Source organism: Balaenoptera ricei, chromosome 13, assembly GCF_028023285.1.
Source record: "Balaenoptera ricei isolate mBalRic1 chromosome 13, mBalRic1.hap2, whole genome shotgun sequence".
Classification (NCBI taxonomy): Eukaryota; Metazoa; Chordata; class Mammalia; order Artiodactyla; family Balaenopteridae; genus Balaenoptera; species Balaenoptera ricei.
Genome location: NC_082651.1, coordinates 65924598 through 65942933, shown reverse-complemented (window position 1 = coordinate 65942933; position 18336 = coordinate 65924598). Strand labels below are relative to the sequence as shown.

The following is an 18336-nucleotide window of genomic DNA, read 5'->3' as shown; positions in this document are numbered from 1 at the left end:
ACAAGTTCTGTTGCCTAACTAGCCTAATGCCAGGGCCGTTTTAATAAATGTACATTGTGGCTTTGGCATCTGTAGCGTGTGACTCCTAAATACCATTTTCTCTCCAGGGGGGCTTTCAAAAATGCACAGAGCATGCACTCCACATGGAACACAAAGTTTTCAATTTGTTTGGAATTCAGTATCAGTGTTTGCCCAGAAGTGAGATAAAACTGGACTCCAAGGCAGGAAGCTGCTGTAGAAATCAAATTCAGGAATCATAGGTAACTCGAGGAGGACCACACCCTCCTTACTCTCCTTTGGTGTGCCATGTAACAAGTGTGTGTCTACATGGGCGAAGTGATTAGATACCTAACATAAGGAACACTGACAATTATTTCTAATACTTTCCTCTTTGTTCCACTCCATACGACACGTTACTGCTCTTACATGATGTTTCAAGACACAAGACAGTCCTATTTTAAAAAGGGTGATCCTACGCCGAGGACACTGAGCGCTGAGGGCCTTGGGGGAGGATGTTACTTGGAGTAAAACTGGCAATGCAAGTCTTCCCTTTTTTTTTTTTTTTGCCTATGGGAAGGATGTGCTGCGTTCCTGGGGGAACCCAGGCCATGTTTCCCTCCTGCTCAGAGCTCTCTGGTCTGATTTCCTGGGTCTACCTTTTGGAGAAATGACTGTTCTCACTTTCTCACATCCTCTCTGACCAATGGAGATGGAACATTTACTCACCCAGAGAGCTCACATTGGGAGATTCTTCTACCTGCGCTTTGAGACCTTGGGAGAATTTCTTCTGCCCAAAAGGTAGTTTGTTACTCTGAGGAAGTAATATGTTTGAGGAAAAACTACAGCATATATCTGAGAACTGTGCTCAGTATTGGAAAAGGAAAAATTGGACTTGAGGAAGTTGTCTGTTATTAATATGCTGGATTAAGCAAATAAAAAGCTATCACAAGTAGAATATATAGATGTAGAGTAGTTCTTTTCTGAAGCTGTGAGATTTAATTAACAAAGGCAGTTCTAATTCAATAGAAGTGGACATGTTATGACGACTTGATCTCTAAGATGGTTTTGAATCCTTTCTAAAATATTTCCTGAATTATAGTACAAATAAAACATTTTAACCAACCTAATTTCTTTAAAATGTCATGGACTAAAGCCCACTGACGATTTTATAGCTTTAGTTTGGAAATGCACAATTATAACGATCTACAGGCATTGAATTTAGAGCTGGAAGGGTCCTCAGAAATCAATTTGACCCTTCCAATTTATTCTTGAAACTAGAGCCCAAATATGATTTGTCCAAAGTCCCAAAATTAGTTGTTGAATGAGTCACGAGAACTAGAAACTAGCCCTTTTGATTCCAGAACCAGCCACCAGGGTTGGGGCAATTAGTGTAGTGCTTAAGAGACTGAGATTAAGAGACTGAGATTTAGAGACTGAGTAGGTGGGCTCAAACCCTGGCTATGCCATTTAAACTTTCTGTGCTTTGGTGTACCTTGCTGTGCCCCTTAGCTGGCCATAACGACAGTACATACCTTATGGGGTTGTTTTAAGGATTAAATGAGATAATCTATATAAAGTACACAGCTCAGTGTTTGCCAGGTAGTAAGTGTTCAATAAGTAATGCTAATAACAACAACAATAACAAACACTAATTGCACTTACTTGGTACTCTTATAGTTCATACAATCCTCATGTTACCGAGTCCAAGCTTACACTGCTTGCTGCACGAGAGGCCAATAAATCCAGAGACGAGTTGCTGGGGCAAGGGGTCACAACTTTATCTGGAAAGCCAGCAGATGGAGAAGACGGTGCACTAGTGTCCCAAAGAACCAGCTTTCCCAAGTTAGAATTCAGGCTTCTTTTATACTAAAAGGGGAGGGGGTGTGGTTGGTTATTATAAACTTCTTGGTGTCCCAATCCTTTGTTTTTGCAGCTGTCCACTAAGTCAGGTCACATGTTTCTGTAAACCTCCAACAAGCAAGTGTTATTCTCTGTTCTGCAACTTTTTATCTCTATAAGAATGGAAACTGTTACACCTTAAAGGTCAGAGCCTTGAGGATGTGTTATCCTGTATATTTCAGGCTATAGGCAACATTCTTAACTTGTAGCAAAAGCAATAGAATACAAAGGTTAAAGTAAAAGAAACAGATCCAATTTGGAGTCAGATTTGTTCTTCCCTATTACATTCCCATCTATACTTACAGTGTAGACAGTATTATTACTACCAGATAAGGAGTTGATGCAAGGAGAGCTTAAGTGACTAGCTAAGGTCGCAAAGCTAATAAGTCGCAGAGCTGTCTTCCAAGTTCACGTCTTCACTGTCTGAGCCGCTGAACCTGTGGCTGTGGCTGTGGCTGCAGTGTGTTCCTTTTTCTCATGGTGCTTCAGCATCTTCCTCGTCCTGTCTCCATTTCTCATGTCACTTAGTTGATTTCGCAGCATCTGCTCTAAAACTGACCATCAGACTGAAGGTTCTGGTCTGGGGAATGCTCTCTGAAGACTCTCTTTCCCTCCCTGCCTCTGCTTCACACTGGAGCCGGGACTCCTTTCGGCTTTCCCTTACCTCATAATCATCAAATTAATAAGTATCTGCATTAAAATTTAAGTTTTAAAATTTAATGCATATCTAATCAAATCACACCCATAAGCCGACCCAGCTTGTAGTTCTAGAAGAATTTATTGTTGAAATACCTGGGCAATTTTTTGTGCCCCTTCACTTCCACATGCTCATTATCTATAGCAGTTGGCTTCCCCTGGAACAGAAGAAATAACATTGCAAAGCAATTCATTTGGACCCTTGTTTTTGCAATCTAGTGGACAGCAGTATAGCACAGAGGTTAAGAATAATGGCTCTAGAGTCAGATTACCTGGATTCAAATTCCAACTCTATGACAAAATAGCTGCCTAATTTGGGGGAAGTTTTCATAACCTCTCAGTGCCTTGATTTCCTCATCTACCTTGTAGTGCCTGGGCAGCAGTCAGCATTCAACAAACGTTAGAATGCCACAGAGCAAGCTTCCACCCTCTCACTGTACTGAGCTACACGGACGTTCCCTTTCACCCAGGTGTACGCGTGTTCTCCGTGATCTCTCTCCACAAACACAGGGAGGCTTGTGCTTAATAATTACTGTTCAGAGCAAGTCTGTTCATTGGTCAGAGCAGAGGGACAAATATAGAACAAGTATTGTCCATATATATGGAATTCTTACTTAGAATTGATTTTCAGAGTTCCCATAGCTAGGACAGATTTTTCCAGTGTTCAGTTTTGGTTTGATTTTGTGGGTTATCGATTAGGAATAATAATCTCCCTGAAGGTGTCATACAAATATAATCAAGATTGATAAAATTCCCTGGATAGAAACATGTCAAAATAATAACAAAGGCAATAGCAGCAGCAATAGCTAACATTATAAAAAAATTTGCAATCTCCCAGGCACTAAGTGTCTTACATGCATTATCTCATTTAATCCTCACAACAATGGTATGAATAGGTACTGTTGTTGCAACAGGGAAGAGCCAAATCTGACTACATGTTGGGCCTGTTTCTTTTACTTTAACCTTTGCTTTCCACTGCTTTTGTTCACTAAAAGGATACTGTCTATACATAACGGCCTGCCTTGGGGAACCCTGCCCCTCTGCCTGAATGTTAAACCAAAGTGCCTTTGTTCAGGGAAACATCCTGACCCTGTCCACCCGTGGATTGCTGCAAGAGAGAAGAAATTAACACATCCCCTCCCCGAGGCTGGACATTCCAAGGGATATTTGCAAATCTTATGGCCTTTTTACTTTATTTTTTTTTTTTTAAATAATTAATTAATTAATTAACTTATTTATTTTTTGGCTGCTTTGGGTCTTCGTTGTGGTGCGCGGGCTTCTCATTGCGGTGGCTTCTCTTGTTGCAGAGCACAGGCTCTAGGCGTGCAGGCTTCAGTAGTCGTGGCGCTCAGGCTCAGTAGTTGTGGCTCGCGGGCTCTAGAGCACAGGCTCGGTAGTTGTGGCGCACGGGCTTAGTTGCTCTGAGGCATTGGCCTTTTTACTTTACTTGCTCATCTCCTCCCCCATCTCTGTGCTATAAAAGAAACTGGCATCCAAACCCCGATAAGATGGGAGTTGTTTTTGTTTTTTTTTTTTTAAGATAGTAGTCATCTTTTCTTTTTAAAATGTATTTATTTATTTATTTTTGGCTGTGTTGGGTCTTCGTTTCTGTGCGAGCGCTTTCTCTAGTTGCGGCAAGCGGGGGCCACTCTTCATCGCGGTACGCGGGCCTCTCACTATCGCGGCCTCTCTTGTTGCGGAGCATAGGCTCCAGACGCGCAGGCTCAGTTGTTGTGGCTCACGGGCCCAGTTGCTCCGTGGCATGTGGGATCTTCCCAGACCAGGGCCCGAACCCGTGTGCCCTACATTGGCAGGCGGATTCTCAACCACTGCACCACCAGGGAAGCCCAAGATGATTATTTCGAGACACTAGTCTGCCGGTCTGCCGGCGTTCCGAATGAAGTCGTATTCCTTGCCTCAACACCTCGTCTCCGATTTCTTGGCCTGTCCTGCGGCGAGCAGAGCGAGCTTGGACTCAGTAACATTATTGCTTGTACTTAACACATGAGAAAACTGAGGCGTTACCCAACAGTGCTGCCTAAGGTAGCAACAGCCCCACCCCAGGAGTTATTCTTGTATTTCATTAACGTTTTATTTTCTTCACAATATTTATCACTATCTAAAATTACTTTGTTTATTGCCCCTATTAATCACTGCTGTATCCCCAACTCCTAGAACCGGCCTGGCTGGCTGCCAATAATTGTTTGTTGAATGAATGAATGAGGCTTAAAAAGTTTAGGTACTTGCCCAAGGTCACATAGCCAGTAAGAGCCAGTATTCAAGCTGAACTCTCTTTAACTCTAGAGCATGAGGTGTGGTTCTTTATTGTAGCTTTTTATAGCTTGAAAGCCCCCTAGCATAATCTTACCCAAGGCTAGTATTTCGTGGATGAGGATACTGATGCTCAGAAAGGCGAAATTACTTCCCAGTATCACACAGACTGTTAGTGGTAGACCCAGAATCAGACCCCAGGCTGCTCGCTGGGTTTTTGTACCATGAATTCAGCCTGAGGAGGAGGTCATGTAAAATTGAAGGAAAATCCTATACGTATGTGCTGTACATCATCCGCCCACTTCTTCATGCCATAAACCTAAGTCACACTTGACACTTCCCTCTCTCTTACCACCCCCTTCATCTAATTAACTAACAAGTCTTGTCAGTGTACCTTCTAAATACAGCCCAGATCTTTCCACTTTTCTTCATCTCCACTAACCATCACCCAAGCCACCATCAGCACCCAGCTAGGTAGTCTCCTGCCTAGTTTTCCCCACCTCCTCTTGCCCCTTTTTAATCTATTTTCTCTAGAGTAGCCGGACTGATCTTCTAAAATGTGGATCTGGTTATACCACTCTGCCGCTTAAAACATATTTATTTTAAGGTGCAATTTAAAATTCTTAATATGGCTTTTGAGCCTGTGGAGTCTGGCCCCTAAACACCCCTCCAGTCTCATCTTATCCTACCTATTTCTTTCTCATTTATTCTACAGCTCCACTGACCCTGTTTCCATTCCTGGAACATCACACTCTTCTTTTCAAAGCTTTATTTCTTGGTGCTCCCCTTCTGTGGACCATTCCCTCCAGCCCTGTGCCCCTCTTCCTCCTCTACTTGGCTGTTCATCCTCTGGGTCTCAGCCTACATGCCATTTCTACAGAGAAGTGTTCCCTGATGGACTCCTCCCAACCTCCCCTCCAACCAGATTAAGTCCCCTATGATTGGTTCTCAGAAGCACCCTCTATTTTTCCTACACAGCATTTATTACAGTTATAATTAGGGACATAATTTGTGTAATTGTCTGTCTAATAGTCTCCTTCCCTAACAAGACTGAATCTCCAGTGACCGTGCTGTATCATTCCCTGCTGATCCACAGGGCCTGAAACATAGTAGATGCCCAATAAATATTTATAGAGCATTCTGTAGTCTTCTTATGGATTTCTAATCTGGGTTGAAGCATCAGTGACAAAGCAGAAATGTTTAAGGAGAAGGAGACAGAGCATAAACACTGAAAACAGTCCAAGAGGTTTACCTACCCATTCCAGCCGTTTTAGTAATATCCACTGGTGCATTTCTTCTTCCAGAAGAGTCAACGGCTTAGCTAAAGGTGTGCTGGGCTCTCCGTTTAAGTCTCAGGTTTGAAAGAGACCTTACTTCTGACTCCTGCATGATAGACATGATCATTTAGATGGAGGAGGGTAAAGAAAGCTGCTGCTTGCTGTCCAAACATCAGCTGAGCACAGAAGAGCCATGTCTCTGCTGCAAGAGCTACGTGTGTTGTCATCATGGGGCAAGTACAAGCTGTTAGAGTGAGAAGAGGGAGTCAGCAGTGCTGCCTGTCAGATGCTTTCTGTCAAAGTCCCAGGACTTGTTCCTAACCCGGACTACAGGGAAGCAAAAAGCTCTCAAATGGAAGTGATCTAGAAAGACCCATGCTTGGCTAGAGACTCATGTCTCAATATCTACAGACAGTTAACTTGAGGATTTGTTCAGCCTTTGGGTTAATGATGAATGTGTTTGTGTCTAAATTAACCACAAAACTTGGCATTTAAAGTAATTCTAAACAAACTACTTCAGAGATGAGAAAAAAGTGGTTACATACATGAAATAGATCACCAACTTTGCCCCTCATTATTTCTACATAGGCAGCTAATTTTTCATATTTTAGTGTTGGCTGACTATGGGTTTTCTGAAGTCTAACAGATTCAATAGGCCCAGTTCTGACAGAACTATCTGTAGGGAATAAAACCTTTGTTCAAAAGAAAAAAAAGGAATGAAACCAAATGACCATGGAAATCTAAGAATAATATTCTTCTTCCAAATAGAACTCTTGTTTAGCTAATGCTTTTATGGAGGTCCAATGGATGAAAAAGGTATTTTCTCCTGTGAGTTAAAGTAATTCAATTTATACAGAAAGCACTAAGGAATAGGAAGTCACGTGACTGAATAACTTTTAAGGAAGTGTCCTAATTCATGGCATATGTTTTAGAAAACAAGTTATCTAGAATAAGCCATTAATTAAAATGTTTTGTAATGCTTTGGGGGGGATCAATACTTTAGCTGCTGTAAATGCCTCTATGATCATTCTGCTCTGCCTCATCAGATGATGTCAAGAATATAGCAAAAGTGCCTATAATTGATTGATAGAACCCTACAATATTGTTAATGGAGTATAAAAATCTTGAGAAAAAAAAAAAAACCCTCGCCATTAGCATCCTTGGCTTGTATGTCCTTCTAAAAATTATTCTCATCACTTTTCCAATGAGTTTCTCTCTGTTACATGAAGCAGAACCACTGTTAAAGGGATGTTTTTAAGACATAAACCCACAAGGATGACAAAATAAGAGAACATACAACATAATTTTGGAAGCCAAGAAGCACATGGACGAGACGTCATTGACTTAGCAGATATTAGAAAGCCAGCAACTCGGAACGTTGAGAACCAACCCAGTTCATACCTGAAACTTTGAAAGGCTCAGGAATTGGTGACACCAAGTAATTCTAAAAGTAGGAGTTGAGGGGGCACTAAAATAAGGAGGATTGATTGAAAATGGGTTAAGAAGCAGTAATTTCCCCATTCCAGGCTACTGGGTAACTTCCCCTTCTGTACTGCCAACAGAAGAGGAGGTTTATTCTCTGGAGAGGGTTAAATCAAGGGTTTTTAGGTTGGAGGACAATAGGCGCAGTTGAAATCAGAGAGTGCACCAAAAGCAGGGTGGAGGGACTAGGTTAACGTATGCTGACTGATTGCTGAGCCTCTCCACTCACACCCCACCCACACTCCTCAGCCCTCTTCACCTCCAATCAGCTTTTTATCTTTCTACAATCATGTTTATGTAAACAACAAAGAACTACCAGATGTATCTGAGGAAAGCTTTTAATGTGACAGGTACCAAAACCAATAAACAGAAAAAAGCAACATGAGGAAGACAAACTATGTAAAGATAAGAAAACTTAAACTATAATTAATATTTTCAAGTAATTTTTAAAAAGTATTACGTTCATGAAACAGGAGTAAGATGCTCTGAAAAAGAAATATTCAGAGAACTACCACCAACGATAGCATAAATGAAAAAAACAATAAAAGAGCTGGAAGATCAAGCTGAGAAAACTTCCAAGAAAGTAGAAAACAATAAGAGATGGAAAGCAGGAGAGAAAAGATTAAAAAATTAGAGGATGAGTTCAGGAGATTCAACATCCAAATCATAAGTTTCAGAGAAAGAAGACATAAAAATGGAGGTAAGGAAATAATCAATGGAACTTCCCAAGAAACTTTTTTCAGGAATTGAAAAACATGGAGTTTCCAGATTGAAATCACCATTGAATCATCTAAGCTCTCTAACATTTACCTTCCACACACTTTTTTTCAAGAAGCTGCCGGAGCCTGTGTTACACTAAAATGAGGAAGTAAATCAAGAAAGGAAGACAAAGCATAGAGGACACGAGAGATGGAACACAGCAGAAGGGCAAAAGGAAGCCTGGAATGATAGGGGAGATGGATTTCAGGAGATCAGAGCTACACTGGTACACTAAGTATATTGGGCGTCCAGTCCAGACCTAGGCAGGTCAGGAAACACAGGAGATATTTCCTAATGAAGTTGATAGAATACCTCATGTGAGTGACTGTATTGAAAGGAGAAATCAACAACTGGATTTTGAGATTGAATACAAAATCTTAGCAAATGAGAGGAAAAAAATGACAATTATAAACTCCAGAGGGGGGGAAAATTATGCATGAGAGAAAAACCAGTCCTAGTTTACACATAGCTCAGTTGTGTTTTTTTCATGGTTATAATAAAATTGACAATGAGTAGTGACCTTACCAAATTATAATATATCTATATTAGGAAGATGGTGACGGTGGATGGTTGAGGAGTGTGGTACGTGTGGTGTGGGGAGAGGAGTAGAGATAAAGGCAAAAAATGCTTACCTTCCATAATGGGGGTCATTAGATTTTGCCTAAAACTGAAAAATCAAGAAGTAACATTATAAACATGTATGTAGAAAAATGTAATTACCAGAAGAATCAGCTAAAAGAATTGAAAGCAGTAATTCCTGAGGAAGGAGAAAGATTGGGCAGGCAGGCTGGGTACTACTGTTTTGTCTTAATCATTCTCATAAAACTCAGTGGCTCTTTAAACTATGTGTGTGTATAATTTCTTTAAAAATAAAATCTTTTTTAAAAGACCATTACATTCTCATGTAATAGAATGAGAAAACTTTTTAAGATAACAGCTTTGAGATATAATTCACATACCATACAATTCACCTACTGTTTTTTTAGTATATTCACAGAGTAGTGGAACCATCATCACAACCAGTTTTAGAATATTTCATCACATCTAAAAGAAACCTCGTACTCATTAGCAATCACCCCTCATTTATTCTGGACATTTCACATAAATGGAAAAATAAGACATAAACATGTGGTCCTTTGTGTCTGGCTTCTTTCACTTAGCATAATGTTTTCATGTTCTATCCATGTTGTAACATGAATCAGTACTTTATTTCTTTTTATTGCCAAATAATAGTCTGTTGCATGGGCATACCACATTTTATTTAGCCATTCCTTAGTTGATGGACATTTAACCACTGGACCACCAGGGAAGTCCCCTGGAAATAAACACCCCTATTAGGGGTGTAGTTTGGTACAGTTTTGTGGGGGGGGGGGCAGTTTGATATATCAGAATGTGAAATGTACTTGACTTTTGACCAGATTTCCCATTTCTGGGTATTTGACCTAAGGAGAAAAATTATATGTTGGGGAAAAAAAATGTGTCTTTATTTTACCACTTTATAATCTCATAATATCAAAAACTTAGAAATTAACTTAAATGTCTATCAAAAGGAAACTGGTTAAATAAATTATGATGCAAACATAAAATATTTAGGCAGTCATTAAAAATGATGCAGGTATAGTATATTTTTTTTGTCGTGGGAATCTATCCATCATACTGAGTAGGGCAAATGAGATTATTGAATACATCCATGAGAAGATCCCACTTGTGTAAAATATCTTTATGCCTAGAGAGATTTTTCGGAATGATGTCCAAAATGTTAACAGTGATTATATACTAGTGGTGGAATTTTAGGTGATTTTTAAACTTTGTTCTTTGAACCTTTTGTATTTAATTTAGTTAAAAATCAACCTCTATAATTTTGGGGAGAAAATTATAAAACTATTGTAAAAGACTATGCCTTTTAGAAGTCAAATTTTTGTACTTAATCAAGGCTTGAATTTTAGTCAAATACCCTTCCCCTATCATTATTTTTTAAAACCTCAAAACCATCTACTGAAGGCATAAAGAAATTCATTATTGTGGTGATTATATTCACTTGGTGTGGAACACTGTCTTGGGCTCTTCCTTCAGAGAGTTTTATTATGTGTTTTAGTCTTTCTGGAGTTCTTTTTGTGTGGAGGTAGGCCAGGTATTAGGACTTTGGGGTCGTGCCAAAGCTCATCATTAGGAGCAGGCTAAAGAGGTTCTCCATGTGTTCTGGTTATTAGGATAATTGTTTAGGGTTCACATATTATCTCTTCCACTCTTTTATCCTCCTTTGCAGGAGAATAACATTAACAACAACTTTCATTTTCTTTGAGCTTGTTATGAGTTAGAAGCCGTTCTAAATACATTTCATATACTTTACTCATTTAATCCTCACAGCAATCCTGTAAGGTTGATATCACAATAATGTTATTTTACAGATGAGGAAACTGAGGAATAGAGAGGTTCAGTAATCTAGCCAAGGTCACCCAGCTAGGGAATGCAGAGCTGGGGCTGGAGCCCAACTGAGTCTGGTTCCTAAGTACCTGTGATCTTAACTGCTACACTCCACTGCTTCTCTGACTTTCCTTCTAAATATGACTACAGACACTTCTTGCTGGTTTACTTTGTTTCTCCCCCAAACTGTCATTTCTACCAGAAATGCCAGGAAGACTGAGCTAATGAATACACCTGACTGGACTTTCCTGCAACAGACGCTCTATAGAGTCATTTCTTTGCTGTTTGTATGTTTATCCATTGATTCTCTTAGGATTTTACTTACCATTTCTTTGACATCATCTTCTCTGAAATGTTTGCATTTCTTACTCCTTGAAGCTGGAGATGCATCTGGGAAAATTAAGTCACGTTAGGTGTTTCAACTTTGCATCAGGACCCATTAGAAGAGTGCTTAGTGCTAAGGCAAGGAACATTCCCTGCTCTTTCCCAAGACCACATGGCATTCTCAGCCCCAGGCGGTGCAGGATGCCTGCTACCCTGCCTGATCTTTAAGTCTGACCACATGGGAAAACATAATTTTTATAAGGGTATAGTTTATTCAGATTATAAGAGCAATATATATTCACTGTAAAAATTTTTGGAAAATACCAGAAGTATAAAGAAAAAAATTAAAAGCACTTGTAATCCTGGGATAACCACTATAAACTATAATTTCCAAGCATGTCTGTCTTCTCTTAAAACAATTTATATTCGTTCATGAAAACTATATGTCTTCTAAATAAATGATTTACAGATGATGATTTTAGAAAATGCTCCTCCATGGAATTTAGTGGGTAGGATTATTGTTAAACTGAAAGATGTACTAAAGTTGGTGAAATTGGAATTTCTCAATTTTATACTCCAGTTTGATTTTTTTAATTGAAGAAATAATTATGCATATTGAAAAACATTAGTATGGAATCAAACAAAAAGGTATAATGACCTCAGTGGTTTTATTTGCTCCTGCAAATGATTTTTCCATTTATTTTTGCTGAATATGAGCTGCATATCCAGTTTGTCTTCAACTGATGCTTACGAATTGGCCAAAAAGAAGATTCATGTGTACAAGAGTGAGATCTACCTGAAATACCATTTAAAATTTAATTTTGGATATTTGTAATTTTGGTTGTTATTGTTTTACTGTTTTGTTGTGACTGAAATCTAGTAAAAATTATTTAGGATATTATCCTCTTTTCCTGGGAAAAGAGTTATAATCAACAACAAAAGAAATGTGTGTGATATGACGTTACTAGTAATAATTATGGTAAGTTTGAGTCAAGTTGAAATAGCTTGTACTGAACATTATTTTCAAAAAGGCATTTCTTAAGAGAATGACTGTAGAGAGTGTTTGTAGAAGAAACTTCTGTAATCAAAAAGTCTATATCCTCTTGTGTTTTCCAGGCATCTGGCCGGCTGAAGAGGTTTTGGCTTACTACTGCCTCAAGCACAGTGATGTATTCAGGTACAAAGCTGCACCTAAAAATTTGTTTAGCCCACTATGGGTACTATATTGGCATATTGAGGATCACCATGATTACATTCTTCAAATTAAACTGTTAAAAAATATATATATAAGAAAGGAAGAAAGAAACAAAGGAAGGAAAGGGGAAAAAAGGTCATGGTGAAAACATGTTGCTTCTGAAAAAGAAATCTGAATTGCCTTTGGGTACTAATATTGCACAGCAAGCTTTTTGCTATATGTCAAAGGCTTTTGATTTCCACTCAAGGCATTTTATTTCACTTTGATTTTGGGGAAACAAAAGTGAAGCTTCAATCAATCCTTACCGATTGTGATGGTCAAAAAAACCAATAAAGACGTTCTTTAAACTTCTGCCAGGGAAGTCAGTACAGAACATTTGATAAATAAATACCCCACAGCTATCATTTAAAGATGCCATCCCACCCTTGATCTTAAAGGTATTTTATATACCCAAGACAATATGTATTTGTAAAATATAAATTACTATTACAGATTCATGCTATGGAAATGAATGTTTTCAACTGTCAATGTGCATTATAGATTAAACCCATGGATGGGATTCAGGAAAAAGAAAAAACTCCTTTTTTAAAAAAATGCTGAAGATGTTTGGTAGACCCAGAAAATATGGGTTTTTTCATTTTATTCTCATTTTATAAAAGTCATCCAACATATGCTTCCTGAATAGCCCATTATGATTCCAGACAAGCCATTAGTGATCATTTTAGCAATATATACTTATAAGATTGGGTGTGTGTTTTAACAATATGTATTTACAAGATGGGGTCAATAATATGTAGTTTTTGAAGCTCTATGGGTCCATATTTACCAACCAGTCTGTAATTGCTTTGAACAACTAAATACTCATTATGTGTATTTCAGAATATGAATGTCCTTGCTTGGCTTCTTTTCCTCCTCTTCCTTCTCTCTTCACCTCTCCCTCCCTTGATTGTCTCTCTCTTTCTCTCTCTCTCTCTTTTTTTTTTATCCTGTTGAGGAAATAAACTTCCCAAACTGGGAAGAAGAAACGATCTCTTAAAGAGTCTAAGCATATAAAGTAAGAACAGGGCAGTATGGAACTGGCCTGCAGAGCTGCCCTAGAAGTCTGGCATCTGCTCATCTCGCTGTGCTTAAGCTTTGCCTGGAGCTCCAATCAGCGAGCACTGGGCCAGGGCAAGAATGTCACACGTTGAGGGCTGACATTTAGGCACAAAGAGGAAGGTAAGTGCAGAGTGCCAGACTGCACCCCCCCCCCACCCCCCCAGACTGTCAGCTTTAACTCTGAGCTGCTTTACTTGTGAGCGGTGAAGTCAGAGCCCAGTCACTACTTGAGCCTGGGTTTGCTGGCTTAACCATATTATGTCCCCGCATTGTTTATTCACTGTGTTGTGTTGGGGTCAATTGTGATTTAAGTGTTAATTGCTAAATGCTCTTTGTGTAATTGTTCTTTATGGGGGCGGTTCAGCTTTCCAAAATGTTTCAGTTTGTTTTAGAATTTTTTTTTTTTAATTCAAGATTGCATGTATTTGTGTGTGTGTTGTGTGTATGTGACCATAATATAGGTATATACACACTCATATATATTCTTCATTTACTTGTCTAACTAACTGTTTTTGAAGGAATGAATGTGGATTAACAGTGTTATCCTTTCCTAACAATTATCTTTCGCTACTCTAGCTAGTTTAGTTCTAAAAGACAGCGCCATTGACAAGGGGAAAAAAGGGAACCTTCTCCGATTTTTCAGCTCAGCGGTGGTAATGTTGCAGTGAACACTAATGAGGGAACCCCCACTGATTTGCCTGCTTTGTGACTTTTCTATTTCATAATTATTTTTAAAACGCAAAACGACATGCGGTAGCCTCGTCATGTCTCCACAACTTCCTGGTAGCGCCGTTCTTACTGCAGATGGCAATTTGTTCTTGTAACATATATATCTCTCTGACCATTTTCATCTAATTTGTGTGGGTTCTACCATTTCTTTTCTCTCTTTCAGGGACCTTGCTGTGTGTGAGCTAGGGGGTGGCATGACATGCTTGGCTGGGCTCATGGTAGGTCTTTTCTCAATTCCAATCCCATTCAGAGGGAGGAACAAAAGGAAAAATGTTCCAGGGCCTCCAACTGCTGGGTCAGAGAACCGTCAACAGCATCAGCTGCGGTCAAGCTGCCGGGTCTTGAGAGACCTTCTAGATTGACTTACTTTCGGATCATATTGATTTTATGGTTGCCTCGATGAGCAGAAACATTTTACCTCAGTGTAGTCAATATTGCTTGTTGTGACATTCCAGGCCTCGCACAGTGTTTCTTCGCCATAGCGAAAGCATTTTTTTTTTTTTTTTTTCAGATTATAGTCCCATTTGCTAAGATACAGGAATAGCCCGGCGAATCACAGTTGGAGCACCATGATATAGCTGCTAATGTTTTGCCTGCATTATTACACCAACAAACATGATCCAGAGCGCTCAGTAATTAGATTCTTTTGAATTAGATTGGCCATTCAGGAACGTCGTTCCCCATTCTCTGGGTTCTGAGTCATGTATTCAGGAGATATTATGTAGCAGCACAGTGCATTAGACAAGTTTTTATGTCTCTACAAATAAAAGCATATTGTTACACTGATTGGCATTTGACAAACCTGTCGCTCTTACACAATGTGTCAGGGTTACAGCCCAATGTGCGAGCATGTCAAAGCTCACAAAAAAATTACCCTCACAAAGCCATCTGCCTGCAATGCAAAGTTATATGAAGGGCATCAGGCAGTCAGACAGAAGCAAGCTGAAAGGCAGAGTGACAGCCTTGTATGATGGCTCTACTAGATAAACAGAAGCCCACAAATGAAAGCCTCTCAGAATACCATCATCCGCTGTCACAATGCAATTACCGAACAGAATGATAGCAAGATAGAGGCTCCCGCAAATGGAATGATAAAAGTATTGACTGATTTGATTGAATGATTAAAATAATGCAGACATAAAATGAAAAAAGATTGAAGATTGTTACAGAGAAATAGGTGAGGAAGCATGATACTGAAGGCTTGTCACTCCTGTCTTCACTTCCACACAGACAAGCATATTTGCTCATTGTTTGCTGTGCTCCCTTTTTTTTTCAGGTTGCTATTTCTGCAGATGTCAAAGAAGTTCTGTTAACTGATGGGAATGAAAAGGCCATCAGAAGTATCCTTATTCAGATAGAAAACGGGTTTGTTGTGCTCATTCCTTTTTCCCGGCTGAGTAACAATTGATATAAAGAAAGACAGCATGGGGTATTAAAAGAGAGTTCCCCACACACACATGATAAGTAATTAAGAAAAAGTAGAAATATATGGAATTCATCGGATACGACTAAGTGGTTTTTTTTTTTTAATTTCAATGGATTTTTATAGTCACTTCTCATTAAAGGAGCTTATGATTTGTGGACCACTCAAAGTAATAAGAACATTTGTTTCATAATAATTTTCAAGCACTCTTGTCCTTTTATTTCCATTGAAATTTGCCGGGATAAAATAAATGATTTAACGTTTATTATATTGGATATTGCTTGTAAAAATTAACTTCCAGCTTCATGGTCATTATTACCTTTCTTCCGTTTGATGTTGTATGTGCAGACCATGCAATATTATACCTACTCTAATTCCCGAGGAGTTCCCTATATCTCCCCACTGGAAACGGCTATCAGTTTTTCATTATTTCCTTTTATTTAGGATTATAAAAGCTATCTCTTTTTTTCTGCTATGCTATTACAGTTCAAACCCCATTATATTAGATTATGCTTTACTAATATGTACACAGAGTTCATGAAAATTGAACTGTACTTTAAGAAAGCAAGCATAATTTGTGGCTACTTTAGCAATCGAGCTGATTTGTTCAGGGGCAGTTAACAGCCGTTAGAAATTGAGAGGAAAAGTGGAGAATATACTTGCTTTGGATTTTTTGGTGTGCCTTCCATTTACATTATGAAAGAGGCAATCTACTTATTTGAATTTTAGGCCCCTAAAATGCCAAAGCAGTTTTGATTTTTGTAAGAGGTAAGCATCCTACTAGAGCCTATTTTCGATTTTCTTCTTCTGCCTCTGCTATATAATTTTTTGAAAATAAAATTTGCAGTAGCTCTATCAGGCTGCTCAGACAGGAGAAAGGAGGTACCAGAAGCACAGTAGCTAATATTGTTCAGCGGCACTTGTGTGCTCTACAGAGCCCCACCCAGCTAATTGCCTGACAGACTTTAAAAAAAAAAAAAAAAAATCAGGAAGGAAAAACAGCCAATCACAATCTTGGCCTTTCACACAAGGGAAAGAGATCACAAAAGGTGCTTCCTTTTTTCAAATGCAGGATTTTAATCATGATCTTCAGACTGTCGCAAGTTTCTCAAAATATTCCTGAAGATGAGCGATGTTGTTTCATTCACTCTGCTTTATTCTGAGTTCTTCCATGCACTGTATCATTTCACTCTGCTCCTCCTCCGCATGTCAGGGAACACAGAGAGCAACAGGAAGTCAGGTATGCTGGCTCAGCCCCAGCAATGTTTTTTGGGGGGGAAAAAAAAGCAGGATTATTGGGAAAGAGAAGGTCATTAGAACTTTTATCAAACTATGGGAAGCATCTGTGGTCAGTATGTAAATTTAATTGTACTAAAATTATTGTTGAGCTAAACTACAGAGCTTCCAAAGAAGGGAAGCAATGCTAGTCATTAATTAATGCACCTTTGCTTTAAACAGCAAAGATTCCATGCCAGCTCTTGAAATCAGAGAGGAAATCTCAGATTCTGTACTCACTCCGCCGGCCTTTCAAAGAAATGATTGGTACAGCCCCCTCCCAAGAAAATGGATTTTTAACATTTGGTCCTCAGAAGCTCAGCCCTGAGAGTGCTTTATTGTGCTGGGTTTTACAATGGGTTTAATATAGCAGGGTGCCAAAGGGCAGGAGGGGAAGAACTTTACAATGTAGATAAAGTAGGTCCTTTCAGGATGCAGACCAAAACTGTTAGTGTGTTTTATTTCATCTCTTAGGACTTTATTGACAGAGTTCAGTTTTTATCATGCAGTTGTTCTATGTTTGTGTGCCTTTTTCTGTTGTAACTAGATCTAATTTTTTTTAATTAAGAGAAAAAAGCATGCATAAAGCCTTAAAAATTGGCAACATGTTTTTCCTGCTTTTGATACTAATGTTATTCTTGATTTGCTACCAGAGCTTATAACTGGCATTCGTTGTAAGCTGTTTTACCGAGTGAGGTTAATATGAATGAAATATTTTTTTTTCTATTTGTGTGCCCACTTTCTGTAAAATAACAGATTCACTGAATCACATACTGTTGATGCATATAGATTGAAACAAACTCATTTAAAAATTACTGTTTACATCTTTCCTTTAAAATTTTAGGAAGCCTAAATTATATAGCGGTTGTAGGATATTATCCAAAAATTACTTTCTAAAAAGTAAAAGTGGATGTCAACAAAAAAGAGGGAGAAACATTGCCAGAAGCCAGAAAATCTCTAAGCAAAGCTGCTAATTATTCTTAATGGGCAAGATGAGCACATTAAGAAACAAATGAATACATCAGTGAAATGTAATTGAAAATCGACCTGGCAATCACACATCACATCTGAGTATTGGCCTGTATATTATTCTCATCATTTAAAAAATTATTTTTGTTGTTCTAGGCATCTGAATTGAGTGAATCCAACTGAGTCTTACTTCCTAGTCTCTTAAGCTTCTAAGATTCTGATTCTTACCTTTAAAAATAGCCTTTTCTGATATTTCCTGTGTATCTTCTGTTATTTCTATTTTTAAAATATATGAGGCAATGAATGGAGGCGTTCTGAATCTTTATATCATAGAAGCATATCAACCAGTTGTAAGGTTATTTATTGTCGCCATAAAATGTATCAAACGGATTTGGCTATGTCTTCTAGAGCTCTCTACCTTGAACCTAGAAAGCTAGATGTGGATTTGAGATTTATTAAACAGAGATATCTGAAAAGAGAGTAAGACTTGAGGTATAAGGGAATGTTGTTAAATA

At 38.6% G+C, this 18336-nt stretch overlaps 1 protein-coding gene across 2 annotated transcripts in view; it reads left to right on the top strand.

Moving 5' to 3' along the window:
- The window catches only part of CAMKMT (calmodulin-lysine N-methyltransferase), a 413666-nt gene that overhangs the window by 342806 nt on the left and 52524 nt on the right, over nucleotides 1-18336 (top strand). For both annotated transcript variants that reach the window (XM_059943436.1, XM_059943435.1), the window contains exons 4-6: nucleotides 12249-12309; nucleotides 14318-14372; nucleotides 15431-15494. In XM_059943436.1, the coding sequence (XP_059799419.1) occupies nucleotides 12249-12309; nucleotides 14318-14372; nucleotides 15431-15494 (180 nt within the window). The remainder of the gene's footprint in view (nucleotides 1-12248; nucleotides 12310-14317; nucleotides 14373-15430; nucleotides 15495-18336) is intronic.